This window comes from Clytia hemisphaerica, unplaced genomic scaffold (assembly GCF_902728285.1).
Source record: "Clytia hemisphaerica strain Z4C2 unplaced genomic scaffold, Clytia hemisphaerica genome assembly, whole genome shotgun sequence".
NCBI classification, from domain to species: Eukaryota; Metazoa; Cnidaria; class Hydrozoa; order Leptothecata; family Clytiidae; genus Clytia; species Clytia hemisphaerica.
In genome coordinates, this window is record NW_027104594.1 from 971,251 (window position 1) to 994,979 (window position 23,729).

The 23,729-nt window shown below is 35.6% G+C and overlaps 3 protein-coding genes across 3 annotated transcripts in view; 1 reads left to right on the plus strand and 2 right to left on the minus strand.

The window, feature by feature from the left end:
- Positions 1-9,225, minus strand: LOC136824010 (N6-adenosine-methyltransferase non-catalytic subunit-like). Its single transcript, XM_067080168.1, has 5 exons — positions 8,942-9,225; positions 2,426-2,587; positions 1,856-2,033; positions 944-1,197; positions 1-671 (listed from the first exon to the last, which is right to left on the minus strand). The coding sequence occupies exons 1-5, from the start codon at positions 9,156-9,158 to the stop codon at positions 109-111; spliced, it is 1,374 nt and encodes a 457-aa protein (XP_066936269.1). The 5' UTR covers positions 9,159-9,225; the 3' UTR covers positions 1-108.
- Positions 4,573-9,267, plus strand: LOC136824009 (TNF receptor-associated factor 5-like). The gene is made up of 7 exons (XM_067080166.1): positions 4,573-5,150; positions 5,311-5,362; positions 5,499-5,606; positions 6,120-6,281; positions 6,542-6,619; positions 6,872-6,949; positions 7,272-9,267. The coding sequence occupies exons 1-7, from the start codon at positions 4,711-4,713 to the stop codon at positions 8,460-8,462; spliced, it is 2,109 nt and encodes a 702-aa protein (XP_066936267.1). The 5' UTR covers positions 4,573-4,710; the 3' UTR covers positions 8,463-9,267.
- Positions 9,268-9,962: 695 nt separating this feature from the next.
- Positions 9,963-23,729, minus strand: part of LOC136823840 (meiotic nuclear division protein 1 homolog) — a 146,317-nt gene continuing 132,550 nt past the window's right edge. Inside the window, exons 2-7 of the mRNA XM_067080005.1 lie at positions 13,137-13,163; positions 12,935-13,000; positions 12,539-12,600; positions 12,247-12,349; positions 11,837-11,944; positions 9,963-10,239 (exon numbers count right to left, since the gene is read on the minus strand). Coding sequence (XP_066936106.1) covers positions 9,970-10,239; positions 11,837-11,944; positions 12,247-12,349; positions 12,539-12,600; positions 12,935-13,000; positions 13,137-13,139 — 612 coding nt within the window. The 5' untranslated portion in view covers positions 13,140-13,163 and the 3' untranslated portion in view covers positions 9,963-9,969. The remainder of the gene's footprint in view (positions 10,240-11,836; positions 11,945-12,246; positions 12,350-12,538; positions 12,601-12,934; positions 13,001-13,136; positions 13,164-23,729) is intronic.

The window sequence follows — 23,729 nt, forward strand, 5'->3', positions numbered from 1 at the left end:
AGACTTTATTTGTTCTATGATATTATTTCTCAGCTATTGATTATTAAAAAATTAAAAAATCTATCATTGAAAATTTAAAAATTGAAAACGACTTGAATACAAAACAAATTAATTAGAATAACCACCAGGACGTTGATTAAAATTTCGTCCACCAAAACCACCACGCCCTTTATCACCATCACCTCTTCCCCGCCCGCGACCACCTCCCTTTTTATTGGCCGGTGGTGATTTAGGGCGTAATTGTTCAATCGTATCAGTACTACCAACTAGACAGTCTTCAGGTTTCTGACTGAAATAAGCGTGATACTGCTCAGCGGAATAGTTTGAGCTTGTCAAGTCCGGTCCAACAGTCACCCAACCAGGGCGTAAAGTATGATCATTCCCAAACACATGTAACCGCCTCCGCCCGAGACAGAAATGTTCAATAATTTTGAAAATCTCTTCCGGTTTATCCATGCTTCCGTATTCTTCCTCTTCCGATATAATGATATCTAAATCGACATTGGCATGAATGAAATCACCATCGGTGCTTCGGCGCACGGTACCTTTGATACCCATAAGACAATGCTCTTTCGTGTGCTGCATCACGGAATCAGGTTCCATGTATTTGGTGTTGCCAGGACTCAGTTTGTTTGTTTTGATCCAACAAATGTCTTCGCATCGTCGAAAACCTGAAAATAGATATGAAAAAATATCCTTACATTATCTCTTTGCAATTCAAAAAATTTGAAAGCTACATAAACTTGGCCGTGGCAAATCGAATTTTTTTCAAACTTGAAGAAAATTCCTGGTACACCGAGTGCACTGAATAATTATCCCTATTACAAACTTGAATAGGGAAGGCATGGTTACTCTTTATCCTAGAAGTCAGGTATGTTTAAATATACTGATTGGGAAGACAAAAAATTAAGGTAAAGAATCATCAAGTCACTAAATTCCTTACCCCAAGATTTTAAACATTTTCTTCCTTCATCCAACCCTTCGGCGCTTCCACACCATAAGAAACAAAACCCACGCTGAGCTACAACTTGACCGATATTGAGTCGCACGATCTCATCCCATCTCCATGGCGACCAGTTAAATGTTAACCCAGGGCAGCGTCGTTGATATTCTTCTAATGGAGGGTCGATCATACAGACATCAAATTGGTATTGAAGTTCAGTGAGATCGAATGTCTCCAAATCACATTGTAGATACCTAGAAAAAAAGTTATTTGAGATATTATCCACTGATAGTCCAACGTGCGCAACGCACTGGGCTCAACTTCAGTAGCTTCAAATTATTTATTGGCCCAATTGTAGACCCCCATATTCATCAAAGGAATAAGTGTGCCAAATTTAAGCCAAATCTGACAATTTTTGAAGTCTCCAGGCTGCCCCAAGTTTTAGCCTCGTTTTGGCGAAAAACTCGTCCCCAGGTCCCAAAAATCAAAATTTTCAAAAAATGAAAGAAACTCCCCCAGATATTCACCCAAGGAAAAAGTGTGCCAAATTTCAGCCAAATCCAAGCATTTTTGAAGTCTCAGTCTCTCAAAGTTTTTCTAGAATATTTATTGAAATAAAACCTACAATATAATACACTGCATTGCCTGAATATTGTGCCACATGAAACACCGTGTAGCAATTGTAAGTTAGTTCTTTGTTTCTTGATATTTCCCTCAAACTTTTCACATTTGTGACTCTATTTATTTCACTAGATTTTCAGAAAGAATACTCGATCAATTCCTCGAGCCCTTTATTACCAGAATTCTGAATCGTAATCACAATCAAATACTTAAAAATATATTAAAAAGATTGCATAACTTAGTTGGGATATTTTCACCTCAAATTTGTGAAGCGGGAATATAAACACTTACATCGGTGGTGTTGCGCGTTGAGCAATGATCTCATCCTTCAAACGTATCAATTCTTTCAGTTTCGGATATTCTTCGAACCTATCCGCTATTCCAGTGTCCCGAATGAAATTATGCGGTCGATGGCCGGTGTCGACAAAATGTTGGCAGTAATCGTTATGAGGATTTTCAGAGTGAGTTCCTTTGGTGAAAAAAAATGTTCAGCTTGATCGATCCTACATGCTCCTCTGCTTTTAACTTGAATAACTATTCACCGGTGTAAAAAGCCTTCATTAACTTTAGATCTTAAATCTTCCCTCGTCGAGAACAAACCCAAATCAGTCGGGAAAAAGTCTCGAAGGTTCTAGACAGGTAAAAAGATTTTCTCCGGCGAAAAAAACTTTCTGATCAACTTCAAGAGAAGCGTGACAAAGATTTTCAGAAGTGACGAAATTTTCCCCGACCGAAATATTTCCCCGACTAAGTTTTCAGTTTCAAAGTAGGGTCGAAAATAGCCCCTGTGAAAATAACCGAAGAACTATGTCATGAAAGACTACCTATTTAAAAAATCGACTTAAAACATAAACAACATACCTTTCAAGAAAGTTTTGGAATCAGTGTACACATTTTCGTCATCTTCTTCACCAGTCCCTTTTTCTTCACTTTTATCTCCGCCATCTTGTTTCGATTTCTTTGCAGATGAGGATCCAGGCGTCTCAGATTTCTTGTGAGGCGATGCATCAGCAAATTGACCCCCTAAAATATAAAAAAATTTAATGTTTAAGACATCGAGCGTTGGTATAGATAAAATGAACGGCTCTGACAAACCTGAAAGAGTCAAACAATATCAAATTATACGTAAACCAGGGTATCACAAATACACGATATAATACAATAATACAATACCTGCCCGTTTCAGAAATCGAAAAATTGACCTCTTGGAATTTAATCGAAAGATTGACTTTCCGAGGCCTCTGTGGCCTTAAATTTGTCTTCAAATGCCTACGGATCGGTGTTTTGACCCCCCCTCCTTTGACCCCTTTTGTTAGTGAAAATGTTAAATAAAAATCAAACAGGATTTGCATAATTTTACAAGTTATTAGTTACATGAATAGCTTTCTAAAACTGCGTTACAGTATGACAAAGCTTTGGTACACGCTTTTTTTATAAGAACAACCAAAATTTTCGAAGCCTTTGGATGTTCTTAACTTTTTTAGTTTTAAGCCTAAAAGTGTTCTTATTTTCACCATTTTTTGAGTATTCTTGTCCATTTTTCTTATGAAATTGGATGTTTTAGTGTCCGCGAAGCTTTAAAATGTTCTTAACATTTTGGCCATCGAACATAAGGTTTCTTATGTAGTTTGTTCTTATCAAAAAAAAAAGAAAAACAAGTACATTGAGTCGGAAGAAAATTGCTTCTACACGAACAAAAATTCCATCAATCAGTGTAAATAGCACGATAGCTATGGGTCACATGATAAAGTAAAACAAGCCGCAATTAAAACATAAACAAAACTGTCATTCTTGGTTATGTTATAAGCATTAACGATTCAAACAAATGAAAACATTCAATGATACCTTCTCTCTTTACCCGTCTTATAAGCAAAGGTTTTTCAACAGGAAATCTTCAAAAGATTCCTTAAAGGTTCCAATTATTAAGCGGCTCAAGTTAGGTAGCATAATGAAATCGAAAGATTCAAAGTTTGGAATATTTATATAATGCTTACGAATTACGAAGAGACAAATTGAAATTTGATCATAAATTACTGAGAAACAAGAGATGAGGAAATGTAAGCAAATGAAAGCAAACAAACTCAGGGTTGTCAAGAGAGTCTTGTTAAATCATCTTTTGACAAAAGTGAAAGGACATGGCGGTTTAATGTAATGATTTTTTTTTTAAGTTTCGTGATTGGGGCGTATTACCAAAATATTTAGAATTAGTGGTTTCCTTTAAAATGATATCACGTCTGAGTTAATGAGTTAATATATTTAAAATTTGTTTCATTTTTACCAGACTTTTTTAAAAAATGGAATGAAATCAATTTTCATTCAGAATTATAAATCTATACAAGAAGATTTATAAATCTAAATGAAAATTGATTTCATTCCATTTAACCCTTTAAGTGCCGATGTCGTATATATACGACATGGGCTATATAGGAGGGCGAAGCCCTCCTGTAATGCCCAGTTTGAGTTAGAAATCGTTATTTTTGGTCGAACTCGTAGAAATTAGATTGTCCTTTATGGTCAAGCAAAAAAAAATTCAAAAGTGAGTCTTTCCAGCGAAATTTTAAGCAAAAAAGTCAAAAAAATGCAAAAAATTGACAAAAATTCAGTTTTTTGAGATTCTGACCGTTTTTTGACTATTTTTGGTCAACGAGTGATCCAAGAACCTCCAAATTTGGCCTTGTTTTACTTTATTCTGTCTTCTAGTGAATTGATTTGAAATTTTACCACTGGGCACCTTTTCATCAGTTCAGTCAGGTCCGCGCAGCGGGCCTGACTGCTTTAATTCCCTAACCTACCCCCCCCCTTGGCCGCCGCCCACCACGCCCTTCCTAAATCGGGCGGCGCCGAAGGCGCCCAAAAGAAAGAAGAGACTCTAAGCTATCCAACGAGCTATATACGAGCTTCTAATTCCTTCTAGATCAGGAGATATAAGCCCTTAAAGTTTGAATTAGCGATTTTTTTAAAAAAACTTAGAAAAAAGGACCCTGGCACTCAAAGGGTTAAATCAATCTAGTCTAGAAGTCAAATAAATCAAGAATCTAAATCAATTTTGTCACATTGGAAGTTTATCGTGGCTTGGATCACGAGCTTTACGTTTGGCTATTACGGTTTGTTTGTTATTACTAAGTACATCTCGAACCATAGACATTATGGAAAAGACACCACCACCATTCAATACAGGACTTGACGAAGCCCAACAAAACATAAACACAATTTCATCAGAGGAACAACCGACAGATTGTTGCCAAGACAACGAAACGGTACAAAACCAAATCGACAACCGAGAGGAATCTGGTGACAGAATCAACATTTCGGAACGTTGTACTTTATGTTTGAACCAAATCGAAAGTGAAAGTAGCATCACACAAAAACAGTCCTTGAAATGTTTGAAATGTTTAAAAATCATTGAATCGGTACCGTCAGGTTTTCCATTCGAAATGACGGCAAGTTATACTGTAAAGGAGTACGAGTGTCCCATTTGTTTGGTGCTGATAAGAGATGCAACCGAATTACCGTGCAAACACTTGATGTGTAGAGAGTGCTTGATTCATTATGAAAATGGCGTCATGGGAAAATCTGCTGATGAAAGGTCGGTTTAAGAAACTCTTTTAGAAAACCAATGAAAATCAGATTTTTCACTTATTCTAACATTGGGTATCGTTGTTTTCTGTGCATAGTCAGCGTAAAATACACCGATATACTGGAAAGCTATTAAAAGTATATACAAAATGCGTTCGTTTTTTTTTCAGTCAACCCAAATTCATATGCAGCATATGTCAAGCAGAATATCGAATGGAAGAGGTAAAAACAATTTCTAAATTCGTCAAGCTTCTTTAAACAAGACAATGTTTAAATCTTTCTTTCCTTAAAGATTAATACTGACAAATACCTTTACCTAATGATGCAAGACTTATTTAAATTATGTTTTTCTTTTTAGAAATTTGAGGTAAAATCAACCGACCGAATCATTCAAACTTCGTTACCAGTCTATTGCAAGCAAGCTACGAAAGGTTGCCAATGGACCGGATGTATAAAGGACTATCAGGTGGATGGATAAACTTCTTGGTATTTAAAAGTTCTCAATAAACTGTTCTTAATTTCCGGTTTTTTTTAAGACCTTACATTTTTTGCTGACTGGCTCTTGAACTAGTCCATCCCTTAGATCCAGTGAAGAAGTATCATTGACTAACTACATGTTAAAATCTTAAGTCTTTGAATGTTTTTCTTAATTTTTAATTAAATGTTCTTAATTTTACTATTTTGTTGGTATTTTTAGTAATCCATTATATTCATGACGTAATGTTTTCTACGAAAAGGCCCGGTTTTAGCCAGTAGTGGCAAATTTAAACTAGACAAAAGTTGTATAAAATTTGCCACTACTGGCAAAAACCGGGGTCTTTTTGTAGAAAACATTACGTCATGAATATCATGAATTTCTCCAAGAGATTGAATGTTGATTGAATCTGTTCTTATAATATTTCGGCAATCGAAGCTTTATGTTCTTATATAGTTTTTATAGTTTGTTGTTATAAAAAATTGTGTATCTAATTTTCATTAGGACCATACGAAGTATTGTGACTACCTATTGGTACCATGTCCAAATGAAGGATGCGTGGAAGAAATCATGCGTTTAAATCTGATCACACACAAAAACAACTGCCAATTTCGAAACGTGGCATGTCCTTTTTGTAAGCAAATGATTTGCTTCAATGAACTATGGGTAAGATTGAATCATTTTCGAAACTCTTTGTTGGCATTTTTGATATGGGGTAAGAAATTGTTTGCCAATGTTACATTAATCCAGAATATAATATTAAATATTCATACATGGAGGTTTAAACCCAAACGTCATAAGCCCCCAAACAAGAAAAAGAAAGCTAGCGACATGTGCGTTACATTATTTTACTTTCATGGTAGCTTATCTTAAACATTTCAACATTTTAAACAAGTGGTAATAAAATAATCGTTTTTCTCTCTTAGAGACATCATGGTGTGTGTCCGAGATTCAAAATCCCTTGTCCGAATAAAGGTTGTATGGCATTTGTCAAAAGGTCAAAGGTAACAACATGCTGAAGAATTTTGAGTAGGGACATTAAGAAGAGAAATTTTCAGCTCGACGCATAATTATGATAACGGGGCCTGGCAGTACAAGGAAAAGGGCTTTGTTCTTAATGAGTCAGATTTTAGATTGAACATAATGTTAAGGATAACCAACTCAATTTCATATCGAAATGGAGGGCGACCTACAACTGACTAAGCTTAAACCAGGATAAGAGCTATGAAACCATGCGACATCTGTTTTATTGTTAGGTTCCAAAGCATTGCCAGGAAGAATGTGAATTTCAATTGGTTCAATGTCAGTATTCAGACCTTGGTTGCTCGTTGAAAGTGAGTGCTCTATCAAAAATGTCAATACGTGCAAAGTAAAATGAGCAAGGTTTCTACAATTTTCTTAAGACGAATTTTCCTGTCATCGTAACATGAAAAACCTTCCCTAATTTTTCGCTTCGTAAATGGTTTTCCTAGAATCAGTAATAAGTCAACGAGTCATTGGTCAAGTATTATATTTCAACTTAATCACAAAATCGATTGTCATAAACAACTTTGGGTACTGCATTAAATGTAACATCTGTTTTTCCTAGATGATTCAGTTGAGAGAATAATGAAGATGAGTAAACAATGAATTAGGTAATATTCTTCATTTTTACAGGTTTTAAAGAAAGACATCCACATTCACATGAAAGAGGAAAAATTCAAACACGAATTACTTCTCTTGAGCACTGTCAAAGAAATGAAACTAAATGAACAAGTATACCAAAACAAAATTGAAAACCTCGAAAAAATGATTGTAGTGAAAGACGAAAAATTGAATAAAACACAGAACAAATTGATGGAAGTACAATTGCAGTTGTCGCAAACAGTTTCCAAATTGACCAACATTGATATGGAAGTCGAGAATCTGAAATCTTTTGCGAACATATCCAGTATGATGCATTCAGTTCTTAGCCACCCGATGTCACAAATGAAGATCAGCCACGGTGAAACACTTTTCCAACGCAACTACTGGCGAAGTGAGAATGTGCAGAAATGGCGATGTCTGATGGACCAAATCTCTATACATCCTCCAAAGAAAAGTCACCAAGAATCTGAACCTGAAATGTCGAATGAAAAGCTTGAAGTTTGTATAAAGAACAGTGAACTTGAAGCGAGAAACATAAATGAAGACACAGAACAAGTAGAAGAAAAAGTCACAAAACGACAAGAGAACGCACCTTCTGAGAAACAAGCGAACAAAGATAATACCACCCCAACAAAGCCTTCAAAAGAATGCAACTATCTGAAAACTCTCTACCAAGCCTTAGAGCAATACAGCAAGACCATACATTGTCCCACATACAGCGAGCGTCTATGGCAATTATATTTCAATACTGAAAGTGGTCACGTTTCAGTGGATGGAGAATTCATGAAAATCAGCTGTCCGTTCCATGCTAAGACAATCAAACTGAAAACCTTTTACGATTTGCAGCAATACAATCAAGAGATCCATCAAAGTAAACATAAATGGTGTCAAAATTCTTATTACTTGGCATGGAGGTTAAATCAAGATGGCGGATTAGAAGTTAACTTGTTTTTGACGCACGAAAAATATGTTTGGTTATTGCACCGGGAAGAGGAGCACCGGCGAATACCACTTACGGAAGATGGTACGGAACAGTTGATTAATAGCGGTTATATCATTATCGATTCCATTATATTAGCAACGGAATGGTGCAGCAACATATTACAGACCTACCAGTCTAATTCTCCCAACAAAGAACAAGGTAACTTAGACAAAACCACAGGGAAAATAGTCCAATTGCAAAATATCTTTCACGGAGTAGAAACTTCATCGATGTTTTAAGAGCATATCACTTACAGAAGACGGAACGGAACAGTTGATTAATAATGAGTATATTATTATCATTTTTTATTATTGATGACAAAATGTCAAAGTGGCTGTCATCTTATTTTATGGACTCAACTAGTAAAGTAATCATTTTTTATTAGTAGTGACGATTATGGACCAAAATTAGCCGATTGGTAGTGTGAAGGTTTTGATCACAGACTTGCACAGTAATGGACTGTGTTCGAATCCCAACCACTTTCAGGCAGGGTGTTAGGGAAATATGGTGACAGACTCTCTACCTTCACTCATATATTACTCTCTCTCTCAATCCGGCTGATAATCGAAGTATCGATTGACGTCAAATGAGCTTAGTAAAGCACGATAAGCTCGATATATATGGACCAAAATGTTTATACAATCTTTTTGTTTACTTTTGAATGTAAAACCTCTAACAATAGGAACTAAAGTAAACAAAATCAAAAAAAATCTATTACCTGAGGTCAAATCAGTCCTGCTACCGAATGGTGTCTTAGCGAACGCGCTTCCTTCGCTTTGATTGAGCGCTGTTGCAGATTCTGCTTTGTTAATGCCTTCTTGTTTACCAAGCACTGAACTGAAATCTTTCTCATCCGTTGTTCCAAATTGTTGGGCCAATAATTGACGCCGTAATTTAGAGCGTTCTTTTAATTGCTTGAGGCGATCTGAACTCATTTTTGTAATTTGTTGTATTATTTTCTATCAATTTATTTCTTTGTTTGTACTATTATATCATCTGAAAAATGAAAATGAGAATATTAAATAAAATTGAGCATAAAATCTTCACATTACATTTTAGAAATATTTTCATAACACAAATTAGAGATAGGAACGTTCAGAATGGGTGTCAAACAGAGTAGAATATATAATACACCTATGTAGTAACTCAAATTTTGTTTTCACTTTTGAAATTTACATTTTAAATACAATACAAAAGCAACTATTATGTACAAAAGCCTTGATAAAATAATGTGTTCTAATTAAACTTTTTAAACATTTATTTACACCTCCCCTACTCTCGGGTACCTAATAGCCGGGGGGTTTGGAATAAGCGGGGGGATTGGAAAAAATCTCAAAACTTAATAAGCGGGGGGGTTGGAATAAAAATGTCCTGGGTGGAAAATTTTTGAAAAGGAGGCTAATACAGAAAAGCTATTAGAATTAGGACAAAAGAGGGAACTTTCAAAAACATTTTCCCAAAAATTAATAAGCGGGGGGTTGGAATAAGAATGTCCTGGGTGGAAAATTTTCGAAAAATTAATTAGCGGGGGGGGCTATTAGGTACCCGAGAGTAATCAAGAGACCTCTCGTAAAATTCTTACGTTCAAGGGACAGAAATTTCCGAAATCAACACAAATTTGGGGACTAGTGTTTAGTAATTTCCAAACAATAGTCTTTTATTTACAAAAAAATTAATTCCAAACGAGTTGCTTCATCAGGAAATAGTCTGATCAGATTTCCCTGTTTTCCTACTTCTAGTCTACGCCTATTCCTCAATATAATCAAAATCTTCAGGTATTCCAAACTGCTTATCAATCTCTTTCCCATCGATTCCAAACTTCTTAGTACACCATGACTTTACTGCAAAAACATTATCAGTCCATCTGTTGGCAGCCTCCAGTGCAGTCTTCCCTTGTTCTTTTATCTCTGCAATGACTTCTGGGTCACATTCTTTATATTGCTCCAAGACAGAAATGAGCTTGGAATTCTCTTCTTTGAATTTTTCGTATTGAGATAAAAGCTCAGTACGTTGATCCTAAAATTACGACAAAAATATCTGTGAATTGAATGAATACTTATAGTTGTCATATGTCAAAAGAGTAGAGTCAACATGAACAGTTAAAAGTTTCTTTTCAGGCTTTCAGGCTCTTAACTTTAAATAAAATAGATTGAAAATTAGGCAGATTTCCCTGTTTGAAAGTATTGCTTTATGTTGACCTCCTCCTTCATCAAGAGGCATTCCTTTCTTTATACCCTCTTCCTTTAAAGAAAAAATATTACCCCCTTAGGCTGGACTTAAAAAATTGTTAGTTTGCCGTCACCCGACCCTAGATTTTGGAGGTGGGTCGATCGGTCGGAAATTTATTTTATTTTGACGATTTATGAAATTTTCGTACATGGAAGGGTTAAAACAGTTTGTTTACATTTAGGTAATTTTGAATGGAAAACAGAAGAGCGCTAGCAGGGAATTCACGATTCTTATGCTTGAGACAGACTAGATACAAGTTTTGATTTGATTGTTTGAAGTTTTTGAAGAAAAAAAAATTTCTTCTTTAAAATGGCAATAAATTTTTTTGGGTCGGCAGGTTTTAAGGTAGGGTCGGTCGGGTGACGGCAAATCAACAATTTTTTAAGTCCAGCCTTACTTGGAGTTTTCAAAAGGTACCCTCCTCAAAACTGAAAACCTAGATACTTAAGTGGCAGTTAATAACCAGATATTCAATAGGTAAAAGTTGGTTATTGAGATTTATCAACCCGAGGTGATGTAATATACATCACCGAGGGTTAATAAATCTAATAACCAACGAAAATCTATTGAATATATGTTTTATTATATACCTAGAGGCAAAAACAAAACATCAATTATGTCAATAGTCGAACGTTTCACTTAAAACACTCCCATAATCGAACGTTCAAATGTTTTTCTTTTTTAATGATTTTCTTAATTACTTTGAGTCATAAAATTTGTTCATGAAATTGACAATAGATTTATTTTAATGAATTTCTTTGATACAACAATAGCGACAAAAAAAATCAAACTTTGAAAGCAAAATTTGAAAAAAAAAATCTACCGTGGTATAAAAGCCATGGTATATCAGGAATCATTCAATGGCTGTTTTTGCCTACAGGTATACCGGGTGACCCACGAAAAAGTATAAGAGTTTGGAGGGTAACTGTGTCCGAAAAAAATTGAATTTTAACTAAATTCTTTTTTCATGGTAAAGAGGAAAGGCAAACTTAAATTTTGATGTATCATTTTTTAGTTTTGGAAAAGTAGTTATCGAGATATGGAGGTATAAAGTCAAAAGTCATTATAAAAAACAGTTAAAAAACGTCAAAAAGACAGTATCAAAAAAGAAAAAGAGAATTTAGTTAAAATTCAATTTTTTTCGGACACAGTTACCGTCCAAACTTTTATACTTTTTCGTGGGTCACCCAGTATAATAATATGTTATGTCTTATTTCAAATCGGTACATAAATTTAAGATTATCATGAATTATTATCAAATAGCTTAGTATTGACAATCCAAACTAAATAGATCCCGTTACAAGGCAAGTTTTGATTTGAATGTTGAAATAACATTAAATAGGCGACTCTAATCTATCAAAGATGAATATATGAATAATCTTACACTTTCTTCTTTTCCAACTTTCACTTGGTTCAACTTTTTATCATTTTCGCAAATCTTTGTTTGACAATTATCCACTTGTTCTTGAAATGCAGAAACCCTTTGTCTTTTCTTGAATAATAAAATATTGAAATAATGTGTCTTGGAGGATATTTCTCATTATAATTTGCTTTCAGTATTGCAAAGGCTGTCTGAATAATTGAGAAAGTTTTTAAAATAGTTTTCTTTCCAAAAAAGTAGGAAGCTCTGATCCTAAACATTGACATAGAGAAAGGGGCTATGAATTAAGTAATTAAACATCTACATTTATATCTATATTTGTGGGCAGTAAAGGGAGAAAATAAAAAAGAATCATCTAATTGGCTGATATAGATTTGAGTTTATTGTTATAACAATAACTAATTATTACTTACTGTGTTAATTACTTTACTTGGGTACGACCAGAAATAATTTGAAGTTCCAATACGCTCTTGGTCAACTAAATTGTCATCCACCAAACTTTGAAGAACATCTTTACTGACATGGGTGCTAAAAACATTTAAAGAAGTCTCTATCAGCCAACTCCCTGGAAAATGTGTATACACCAAAAGTACTATTTTAACAGATCTTGAAAGGAGTTGCCTGGTTGTGTCTTTTTTGAAAATTTATGAATCTTTAAAACTCTTGTTAAAGACAATGTATTCCTGATTATTGAATGGTATAAACATACTTATCCCCTTTTCTTTTGGTGCAATCTTCTCAATTTCTTTCAATTGGAAAAAGGTTTTCTAAAAAATCATAAACTTAACGTTATTTTTGCATTTTTTCTCAAGACAATTGCTTTCAAAAAGGGAAACTTGTAAGAGGTATTATTATTTTACCCAATACCTGGTTATAACCAAAAGGAATACTTGTAACTTTAAAGTAAAAACAAATGCTAGTCACAGCTTGTCTGATAGGGGTCAGCATTGTACTTCTACTGAAGTAAATGCTATGACTACTTTCAACTTTTGACGACATAGATAGATATTTTGAATCAGTAAGCCTAAACCATTGTGTCTGAGGTAAAAAAACTGAAGTAATTCTACTTTAAAAAACTTGATATAATATAAGCCTTGATACCCTTTCATGAAATATCTCCAACATTCTTTGCCGTTTTTCATCAAGACTCAAACCACGCTTTTTAGACTAAAAATAAAAAAAAGTTCAACTTATGAAATAAAAAGTCAAATGACAATATCATTTTAATGAATTCTATGCGATACATTTTAAAATCAAAATATCCGTTCAATAAATGTAAAAAGTGTAATAAATATAGACTTACCATATTTTTTGTTTGTTTTTATTTACTAAAAGAAAATAATGAGATACATAGTAGAAATAATTGTTTTAGCTTTTTAAACATATTAAATATGTTTAAACTCTTGTTAATTATATATACAATTATTTAGGATTTATCTCTGCAAATTTCAAAAGCTGAAAATGATAGAAAGGTCAAAACTATTTTTTTTTCCTTAGTTGTTAGTGCTATTGTGTATACCATTTTCGGCCAAAGAAAATTAACTGACGAATCATCTGAAACTAACCCAATAAGATCAAACCTAATCGAATAGGATCAACAAATTGAACGTGATTGAATCAATAATCAAATACAATCAGACTCAAATTTGTTGTAATATTCAATCAATTCAATTATATTTGACAATAGATGAATTATATGCAAAAGTAAAGAAACGAATTAAAGCCGTGGTTGGATTTAGTTGGAAAATATGCAAAACATATGCAAGTTTACACAAAGATTAAGGAAACAAAGCATCTTATAAACAGCCATTTCGATTGAAAAACTTATTTGCCATACTCATCAATTTTGCCAAATCTTAAATTTTGATGTCAAAAGATTAGTTTTTTGGTGAAATTCTACACTCCATACACCGCCATTTTGATTTCCATTTCGTGATGTTTTGTTAGCAGTTTTTGTGAAAGAAACATTTATGGGTTCCGAAGGCTTTACATGCCAGAGCATTATTTTAACCAATCAAATTTGTTGTTTGTTTGCCAAAATTGCCAAAAATTGTTGTTCGAAAACCAAAAAGAACACTGTTCTGGCAGGAAAAGTGCTTTGCATGGAGATAAGTTCCAAAAGTGCCAAAAATGACATTAAAAAATTATGCTGACAATGCAAATATTCTGCCAATTAATTAAATGCGAAATAAGTGGCAATCAGGGCAAAATCGTGATAATTTGAAGTTAATTAAATTAGATTACATGTGAGCATCGCTCTTCTAATGTCTTTCAAGTGTCATGGTATAAGGCAAGGCTTGGCAGCTTGCGTCTGTCAAGTCGCAGTGTCTATCATATCTAATCAAGGTCAAGCCCAACACGTTAGTAAAAGCCAGGGGTTCAGTGATTTGATCATTTGGCGGTTCTATTCCCAGGAGAATAATTTACCGTCAGCCGAATAAGGATTTTTTTTTAACTTTTACCTTGAGTTTAGGTCTAACGTTATGGTTTTTTTGAAGTGCTTGTTCTAAGAGATGAGCTAATTTAATTATCTTTAGTTTTCAAGAGAAGCAAATTTAATCTTTCATCTACAAGATTACACTTTAATATGATGCCAATTATGCATGTAAGTTTTATATTAATACATTTCTTTTTGCATAGGTTTTGCATATTTTCAATACCATCTCACCACGGCAATTCGGCCACCATAATTTTTGCATACAATTCAATATGGCGGATGGAAAGGCGAAAATGTCTATTGAAAGCAGTAATTATGACGTCACACATTCTATTAAAACCCCTGTTTTAATATACAAGGCCGAACCCAACATTAGTTGAGATTCAGGGGGTTCAGATCAATGCTTTGATTTTATCATGCAATTCCCAGGAGAATAATTCACCATCAGCAGAATAAGAATTATTCTTGTACCTTCCCTGTCAGCCAGCGTGGAAATGGTCCACAGTACGCCAAATATATTCAGAGTGAGGCAGTAATAATTTTTCGCTTATTGCATTGGCGTAAGGACCAATATTTACCTTATTTTTGGGTTTTCAGAAGTACAATTTCCAACCCCTACCCGGCAATTAGGCCCCTATTTATTACAATCTCGAAAAATTTCCAAACCCTCCCTCCCCCGTTTATTTTGAACCTAAGAGTAAGATGTATTTTGGTCGGTTCTATTACTATAATTTGTTCAATCGTTGATTCAGTTTGATTGAGATCAGTTAGTCACACTAGTGTCCCACCAACAGTATAGACTTAAACTTGTATATCAAGATTACGGGATTTCGAGTACGGGCCGATTTTACTTTTGTTTTGAGTGGTTTCATTTTTGATTTCAAGTCAATATCTTAGCAACGGGGTGCTCGCCCATAGTTACAGGGGTTGGTGTAAAAAAATAAACATAGAAAGATTTCCAAATCCCCTATTTTGATTGAACCAATAAAAAATAAAACTTTTCTATGTTTCACTTTTTTGCACCTATTCTTCAAAATAAAAATATTTAAGATTTTTAAAGTTTTTTTTTATTCAATTTTTTACGGCACTTTGTTGACAATCTAACTCTTGCATCAAATTCCCGCTTTATTCAGTAAATTGAAGATGAGAAAAAACGGATCACGGATTGAAACAAATATATGAGGGGTGGGATATTACAGCCGCCCATTGTGCAAGGCACTGAGAGGCCACGGGTGCCAAAAAGAAGGGCCGTTTGAAATGCGGCAACCTCATTGGTGGAAGTTTGATAAACAGCTGCAAAGGAGCGCTGGGAAGCAATCAGCAGAAGAGATCACTTATGTTTTTTGTTGCAGATTTCGATATAAACTTCTCTCAGGGATTACTTGTCAATGTACATGTACATATGTCTTGTGTCAACTTGTCAGCATTGCAGAGCATCGTATTGTTGTAAAGGGAAAGATAAAAGAGGTAAGACTAGCCTAGTTTCTAATCCTGATATAGGAGTTTAAGTTTAGACTGACCAAAATGTTACTTACTTGTGTTACTTGTGTGGTTGTTCGAGCATCCTGCTTCAGGTAAGGTTCTTGGTGAACCACGCCTCTGTGTGATCAATCTGTCGAGAGAAGAATCTCGCAGATCTTTTTCATGTGTTTATAATTGGAATTAGCTCTCCTGCACCCAGAAATGGATCTGGGGTTATCTGGGATAGACTTAAGGTGTGTGTCCAGGGCTCTTTTGAATTTATCGATAGAAATGTTTTTGAGGTTTCTGATGCTCTTTGGCATAGCATTAAAAAGTTTTGCACCTTGCACTGCAGTGTGCTGTCTCTAAATTGATGTTGGTTCTTTGGATGACAGTGTACACTCCGGCCCAGCCGGGGGTTTTCAGTGGTTTTAATACCATTTACAGTAGGTACAATCTTTTCCATCACCTTCCAGACGTACATTATTCTGTAGCGTTCTCTTCGCCTTTGAAGTGAGTAAATTTTTGTCTGTTTTAGACACTCCCAATAATTGTTTGGGGTGCCATTTATCTTTCTAAGAAGCTTTTGAATATCTTCAAGCTCTGAAGAGACGCAACTGCATTGGGCTCCACGAAGGAGCATATTCTAATATTGGTATCACCAAATGATTATATAGTACGGTCACAATTTAAAGATCGTGAAGAAAAAGTTCTCAGGCCGTTTAAGTTTTTAGCCTTTTCGATTACTGCAGTAATTTGCTTCTGAAATGTGCAATTACTGTCCATAAGGATCCAAGGTCTTTCACACCATCTTTGTTTTCAATCTCAACACCAGACGGTGATGTATAGCTTGTTTGAGTCTTCATCTCATGGTTCTTTCCATAGCGCAAGAGTCAAATTTTATATCATTCAGCTTCATGTTGTTGTCATCCGTCCTTTATATATTCTATCAAGATCTTTTTGAAGTAGGACAGATCTTCTAGAGTTTGACTTCTTTGTGGCCGAGTGTCCATCAGCGAAGGATTGAGAAAGCTGTGCAGCACTTCCTTGTCAATATCCCCAATCAATATGAGGAAAATCAAAGGTCCCAAAACACTACTTGAGGGACTCCTGAAATGACCTGTTGTGATTCAGAAGTGACACCATTCACTAGCACTGATTGTTTTCTCTCTGTTAGGAAGGACTTTAGCCACTGTAGTATTTTCATCTATTCCTAGTTTCTTTATTTTTCGTAGGACAATTGAATGGTCTACTTTGTCAAAAGCCTTTGAAAAATCTAGGTACCAACATCCGCATTAGCATCTTCGTCCAATATATTTAGTATCAGGTCATATTGTTCCAAAAGCTGACTCAAACATGAACGCCCGCTTCTGAATCCATGTTGATTGGGATTGAACAGATTATTTTCATCCATGTGCTTTACAACATGTGCTCTGAGTACTTTTTCAAATATCTTGATGACATGGGATGTTAGGGCTACTGGTCTATAATTTGATGCCAGTGATCTGCTACCTCCCTTTGTGGATTGGTGTGATTGTGCTCGTTAAGTTCGGTCTGGGACAATCCTTGTCAAAACTTTGTCTCCAGAGGATCAAAGGGAAAGAAAGTTCTTCTTTGCATTGTTTGAGAAAGGTTGCAACCATCGGGACCTGGTGCCAGTTTGGGACAGATCATTGTGCGTTTATTAAATCATCTTCTGTAACTTGTATCTGAATGATATCTTTGACTCTGTATTACATCGAATGGTTTTGGTGCACTGAAGACGGAAACATATTGTCTTGACAGAATTTCAGCCATTTCTTTGCTTCGTTGCGTCAATTCACCATTTGTGTTCAGCAGAGGGCCAATTTTCGTTTTTATCTTTGCTTTCTTTCTCGCATAAGCAAAGAAATATTTTGAGTTTTTCTTTATGGAATTGATTGCTATATTTTCAACATAACACTTGGAATCCCTAAATGATTTTTGTAAGTCCTTTTCAATTGTCAAAAGTTCCTTTATTATTATACCGGGTGACCCACGAAAAAGTTCGGACCTTTCTCGGCGTCTTGAGGCCGAACAAATGTCCCAAAGTGCTCAGAATTTTGGTATTTAAAAAGTAGATATCCTAACTTAAAATTTGAGCTATCACTTTTTAAATTTGACCAACTAGTTCTCTACTTAGACCTTTAAACTCAAAATTCACTTTTCGGAAAGTGAAAAAACACGAAAAAGAGGTATTAATTAATGCAATCAATTAGAAAAATCTCAATTGACTTATTTAACGAGTTTTTATGACAAAATAATTATTAAAACACCTTTGAAAGTATTTTTTGTTCAACACAAGACTAGTTTATCAAAATTGGCACTTTCAAGGAATTTTCTCAAACTGTAATATCAAACACTCTAAAAATACCTAATTGCTACCCCTTTTTTCCCTTTTTACACTTTCCGAAAAGTGAATTTTGAGTTTAAAAGCTCATAACTAGGGAACTTGTGCGTCAAATTTAAAAAGTAATGGCTCTGATTTTAAGTTAGGATATCTACTTTCTAAATAATAAAACTCCAAGCACTTTGGGACATTTGTTCGGCCTCAAGACGCCGAGAAACGTCCGAACTTTTTCGTGGGTCACCCGGTAGTCTTCTTTGATTGGGACGTGCATTTTAAAAATTGCTTTGCAATTTTTCTTCTTCTTTTCGTAAGAGATCGGCGATATCTTTCAACTTTTGATTTCTTCCTGGTATCTTTGGTTGTTCTGATTGGTATTCGTCCTCTGCATACGTCCAAACATATTTGATTGATACTTTCAAGAATTTCTTGTGGATCATCACTGTTAAGTTTTACATCCCAGTCAATTTGATTCAAATCTTCCTTTAACTTATTCCAATCAATTTCATCTGAGAAGAAATTCAAAGCGTTGAATTTGGAACGTGGTTCTGGTTTATCATCATTACTAGAAAAATTTTGAACTTTGAGCCTAGTTGATACCATAACAATACTGTGATGTGAAGTGCTTTGTAACACTGGTAAAATTGAGTAGTCATGTATAAGATCTTCATTATTTGTGAAGACAAGGTCTAGGGTGTTCCCATCTTTGTGTGTGGGTTGATTGACATATTGGGACATGAACAACTCGTTGCAAAATCGATTTAGATCATTCAGCATTGATCTTTCTTCCATAGAGCATCCAGTTTTGGGTAGTCCATCAGGCCATGTTGACTTTGGAAGATTGAAATCGCCACCAAAATTATGTTTGGGACAGGTTCCAAGGCGGAAAGGGCTTGTTTCGCACCTTTGAGCGGTGTAAGAAGGTCTTTAGCTGTTGATGGATTTCCATTACTCTTGTCGTCATGCTGTCTATATATTACAAGCATAGCCAAGTTTTCAGTCTTTGAGTAAACACAAAGGAGTTGTACACTTGGTGATTTATGGGAGTAGATTATTTCACATGAAGCAGCTATATCATCTCTTATGTAGAAGCAGACTCCTCCAGTTGCTCTCCCTCTTGATTTTTTCTTGCGTGATGAATCACATTTGAACAAAGTATAACCTTCTACTTTTAGTTCTGTATCTTTATGGTTGTTGAGCCATGTTTCTGATAGGCCAACAAACAGTAAACCAGCCTATGTGTATCAAAGATTAATGTTGTGAAAGCGCTATATCGTTTACTTGACTCGCAAGCAAAAAAATGTGCCGCAAAACTTGTAAAGGGATTCATGAAAAAATAACCCAGCGCTTTTTAATGAAATTAACATTTTCAAAAACTATGAGAAATTGCCTAAAATTTGAGCCATAGATGAAAAAATTTGACCCAAGCCAGGCCAAGCCAACCTTTAAAAAACTAATTTAAAGATCAACTTCCCAAGAATAAAAGATCTACAGGAGAGACGGAACCCACCTAAATCCGCGAACCACCGGATAGGCTATTTCCCGGAAATTTTGCCGTACCTCAAACACTGACCCATTTACATGTGCGGAAATATTGTTACTTTCGCGTATAAAGAAGGCCTTAGAAATCGATGCGCTGTGTCAGGAATTGAATGACAAAATTTGATTGGTTGATATTCTGGCTGCTGCACACCCAGTTTTCAGAGCATGTCATGGTTGCCTCCAAGGAAAATTTCCAACATAAAACTCTGCCCCTAAGATCCGTTTCCCACCATAAAAAAAGCTAGAAAAACAGGTAAATATAGCCAGTTTTCATTGATTTTGCCCCTGAACTGTACAGTAGATATTATCAAAATTTTGCCCCTACCCTTGAAAAGTGAGCAATCTCTGCCGCCCCCCTTGCCTTGAGATCTCGATGATTCCTGCATGCCATACTATACTCTGAAAACTGGCGGCACACCACGTTCGCAATCGGTCATTTTGTCTCATTCTAAGTTTTCAAGTTTTAATTAATTGTCTTGAGAACTTGGTAATTCAGGTAACTCTCATCCTTGTTGTTGCAAATACATCCTGTAGATGATATGCCGGGGGGGGGGTACTACCATAAGTTGGTCTAATGTCGACACCTGTTTTCTAATTTCGACATCCTACTTTATAGATAGGAATAAAAAGAAGGTCGAAATCACTGATAGACTAAAGATTTTTCCTCTCATTGCGCTAATCAAAGTCAATCAGCGATTCTGACCTTCCTCAGTTTCTATATTGTTCCTATCTCTATAAAAGAAGGGTGTCGAAATTAGAAGACGGATGTCGACATTATTAGTCCAACTTACGGTAGCCTTGTCGACCGACGGGGGTGCTCCGCTGAGGTTTGAAAAATGGACCCTACGTGGGACTCGAAATTTGCAAAAAAAGTGACCCTGAATGGGACTTAAATTTTCTACTTTTTCCCCAAAATTTTCCAAAAATAGGCACCCTACGTACGTTACGAGAGACTGATTTTTCTATTTTGGTGTTTTTGCGACCCTACCTGGGACTCGTGGAGGTTAAAAAAGGTACCCTGACCAGCGGAGTATCCCCGTAACCCATCTTGCCCTAGTAACCCCCCCCCCCCGGGATGATATGACTGATGTTGTTTTTTCTGAAAGCAAGCTTGATTTCCTAAGTGTGACTAACACTGGACTAGTCTGGAGTATAAACAGGACTGAGAGGTAAATTACTGTATGATCGAAGATCAAAGAATTTTACCACATTTGAAGCATAATGACACGAACAGAAGATCGAAAATAAAATTCATATTTACAGTACAATCCAGAGATGCTGCTCCTAAAAAAAACCTTGCTGGCGTTGGCGCCATTTTATCTTTACTGAAACCGAAAGTTGTTGTGAACTATGACTTTAACTTTGAGGCGTTTTAATTATACCCGCCTTTCCGCCCGAAATTAGCTTAAAGAAAATCATGATGCTTTGGTTTTGGTTGGTTTGGTTTGGATTTTCGCGATTCTTCGACTCCTCATTATTTTTGTATAGTTACTTTAATGGGATAAACTTTCGCGGAGATTATATGACACCCAAATCCGCGAAATCCGCGAAAGTTTATCCCATTAAAGTATATCCCAGAAGAACCGCAACAGAGAATAGGGCTATTCAGTAGCGGCCCGGCCGGCTTAATTTTCTTGGTGGTGCAAACTATGAAATTGGCGCCCCTGGTATTTTTTTCCTTATTTGCGCCCTCCATCATTAAAAGTGAAAATGTTAAACTGTAAGAGCAGTGACTGGTTGAAAGTAACGCCCCTAATCTTTGAAATGGAAATTTTATACCTAGTAAGTCGATTTAGTCTATATTTTGCTTTCTAAAAAACTCTTATCAGGAGAATTACCTGATAATCTTTAAACTTTTGTGCTGCTGGTCTTACTTTACTCTCCATTAAAGATCATCTGAAAGAGTCCCCCAAAATTCAGAAGTTGGGAAGAAGGGTTCGTTCAAATTTTGGCGCCGCAGGAAAAAAATTTTAGTGTAAGAAAGGTCAAACAGCTTAGAAGATCTTCTAAAACGGGGAAAGTTAGTCAGTATTAGACCACAAAAACCACAGCGAAAATCAACAAGTTTTGATCATTTTGACAATCTCTCATTTTGGGGGTGAGCATTTGTAACTAGGGGAAAGTGAGCAATAAATTTGAGTCGAATCGAGTTTGCTAAATAATGTTAAATTTCTCTTCTTGCAACAAAACTTAGATGTCGAATGAAACAACAGCCGCCATCTTGAATTTCCATTAAACTGACTTTCGTATCCGTCAAACAAACATTTCTAGCGGGCCGCGGAAGAGCACTCTCATACGCCCAATTCATAAGGGCGACAGATTCTCTTTAACCCCTGGTGGACACTAGGTTTCAATATTGATAGAAGTTTTGAAAAAATCGAAGAAAAAGGATGGAAGAGGGTAAAATAAAGCGCCACAGGCGAAAAAAAATAAACATTGTACTCATAGAAGGCGCTATAAACGTGCCAAATTGCCCAATTAAACATTAACAAAATTTTAGCGCCCCCTTGAAAAGCTCTTTTGGCGCCCCTCTCAGATCTTTCTGGGTGGTGCACTGCACACCCTGCACCCCCTGCCAGGCCGCCACTGGGGCTATTATGTCTGTGTGAGGAATTTTGCGTGGGTCTTACCAGTGAACTGTTATCAGATAGAATAATATCTCACTTTGGCTACTTCATCATCTATTCAGATTCCCTTTGTTAAAAGTGATTATTAGTCGTAAAAACAGTTTCTCAAAATCTGATGCGTGGATAGAAATCTCTTTATATATAAGGGTATGTTTGCACGGTATTTTTTCTCAGTTACGAGACTTTTAGTTTTGGAAAACGATTCATTTACAAATCTATTTTAGCTTAGAATCTTGAATTTGAGGAGCTGAAATTTAGTGATTCCATCGATTTAAACTCCTAAAATTAAAAAATTAATTTTAGTCTATACGGAAAGAATAACTAATTTAGGTGAAAACTTGACACGTTTTCAAATAGTTTTCAACACTGGTCAATCTATAAAATGAGCTGATTTCAAATATGTAATTTTTATTTGCATTGAGGGGACCGAAGTGCCCGAAATTTCCAGTTGAAAATAATCAAATTATGTGCTGAAATGTGTTTCGTTGGGCTAACAGCTTAATGACAAATAGAATAACCAGCTAAAGAAGTGGACATCTTTGAACATTTCAAATGAGCGACATTATTTTGATTGATAGCACTTTCAGTTGCCTTATAAACGGCCCTCCTCTCATTCATTTAGTTTTCTGATTTTTTCCAACCTAGCCCCCGACGCGAACCTTATTAATTACTATTAAGTACCCCATGTTTATCAGGCCCTTTTAATTTGCTCTAAGTAGCCAGGTGTTACTTTAGGCGTAGAAACTTTCGCGAGCAGAAACTTTCGCGACTTTCGCGAATTTTGGCCCTTTTCGCGAAAGTAAATGTCTTTAAAAATTCTAGGAAGGGCCATTCGCGAAAGTTTATGCTCGCAAAAAATTCTTGACAAAATAGAAAATCTGTAAAACTTCAAACTTTGAATAAAATGTAACTTTTATGGCACTTTTTAGCCTGCTAAAAGACTAATAAGTCAAAGGACAAATGTTTCAAGCCAACCCAAGAAGTATTTGTGTCTCTTAGGCCATTTTTTCATGTGAAAATTCTCAATTTTACGTCTTGAATCGCGAAAGTTTATGCTGGCGAAAAATATTTTTCCGTTAAATTCGCGAAAGTAAATGTCGTGAATTTCGCGATTTTTCGTCCTCGCGAAAGTTTCTGCTCGCGAAAGTTTGTACGCCTAAAGTAGTATTAGGTAATTTTAGTGGTGGTGCGATTTTAATAGTTAGGTCTGTTAGCACAAAAATACTTCAAATCTCAATACTTCACCTGGCAGGGTGACCAAATGACGTATTCAAGTGTGTCTGCTCAAATTAAATTTCACAACCCTTAAGAAAGGGTCTGTGCCAAATTTCAGCCTTTCCTTATCATCTGAAGTATGTATATTGTGTGCTAACAGACCTAACTATAGAAGATTTTTCTAACCCCCCCCCCCCTCCTGAGAGTATCTTAGGAGGGGCCAAAATAATTTTGGAGTGTACTTGGAGG

What these genes read in the sequence shown, in the direction of transcription:
- LOC136824010 (XM_067080168.1), bottom strand. Translation starts at nt 9,158, where the DNA reads ATGAGTTCAGATCGCCTCAAGCAATTAAAAGAACGCTCTAAATTACGG. An exon ending in TTCCAAAACTTTCTTGAAAG is followed by an intron (nt 2,034 to 2,425) that starts GTATGTTGTTTA and finishes TTTTCACCAAAG; the next exon opens with GAACTCACTCTGAAAATCCT. An exon ending in AAAATGTTTAAAATCTTGGG is followed by an intron (nt 672 to 943) that starts GTAAGGAATTTA and finishes ATCTATTTTCAG; the next exon opens with GTTTTCGACGATGCGAAGAC.
- LOC136824009 (XM_067080166.1), top strand. Translation starts at nt 4,711, where the DNA reads ATGGAAAAGACACCACCACCATTCAATACAGGACTTGACGAAGCCCAA. An exon ending in TTTGCTTCAATGAACTATGG is followed by an intron (nt 6,282 to 6,541) that starts GTAAGATTGAAT and finishes TTTCTCTCTTAG; the next exon opens with AGACATCATGGTGTGTGTCC. An exon ending in CATTTGTCAAAAGGTCAAAG is followed by an intron (nt 6,620 to 6,871) that starts GTAACAACATGC and finishes TTTTATTGTTAG; the next exon opens with GTTCCAAAGCATTGCCAGGA.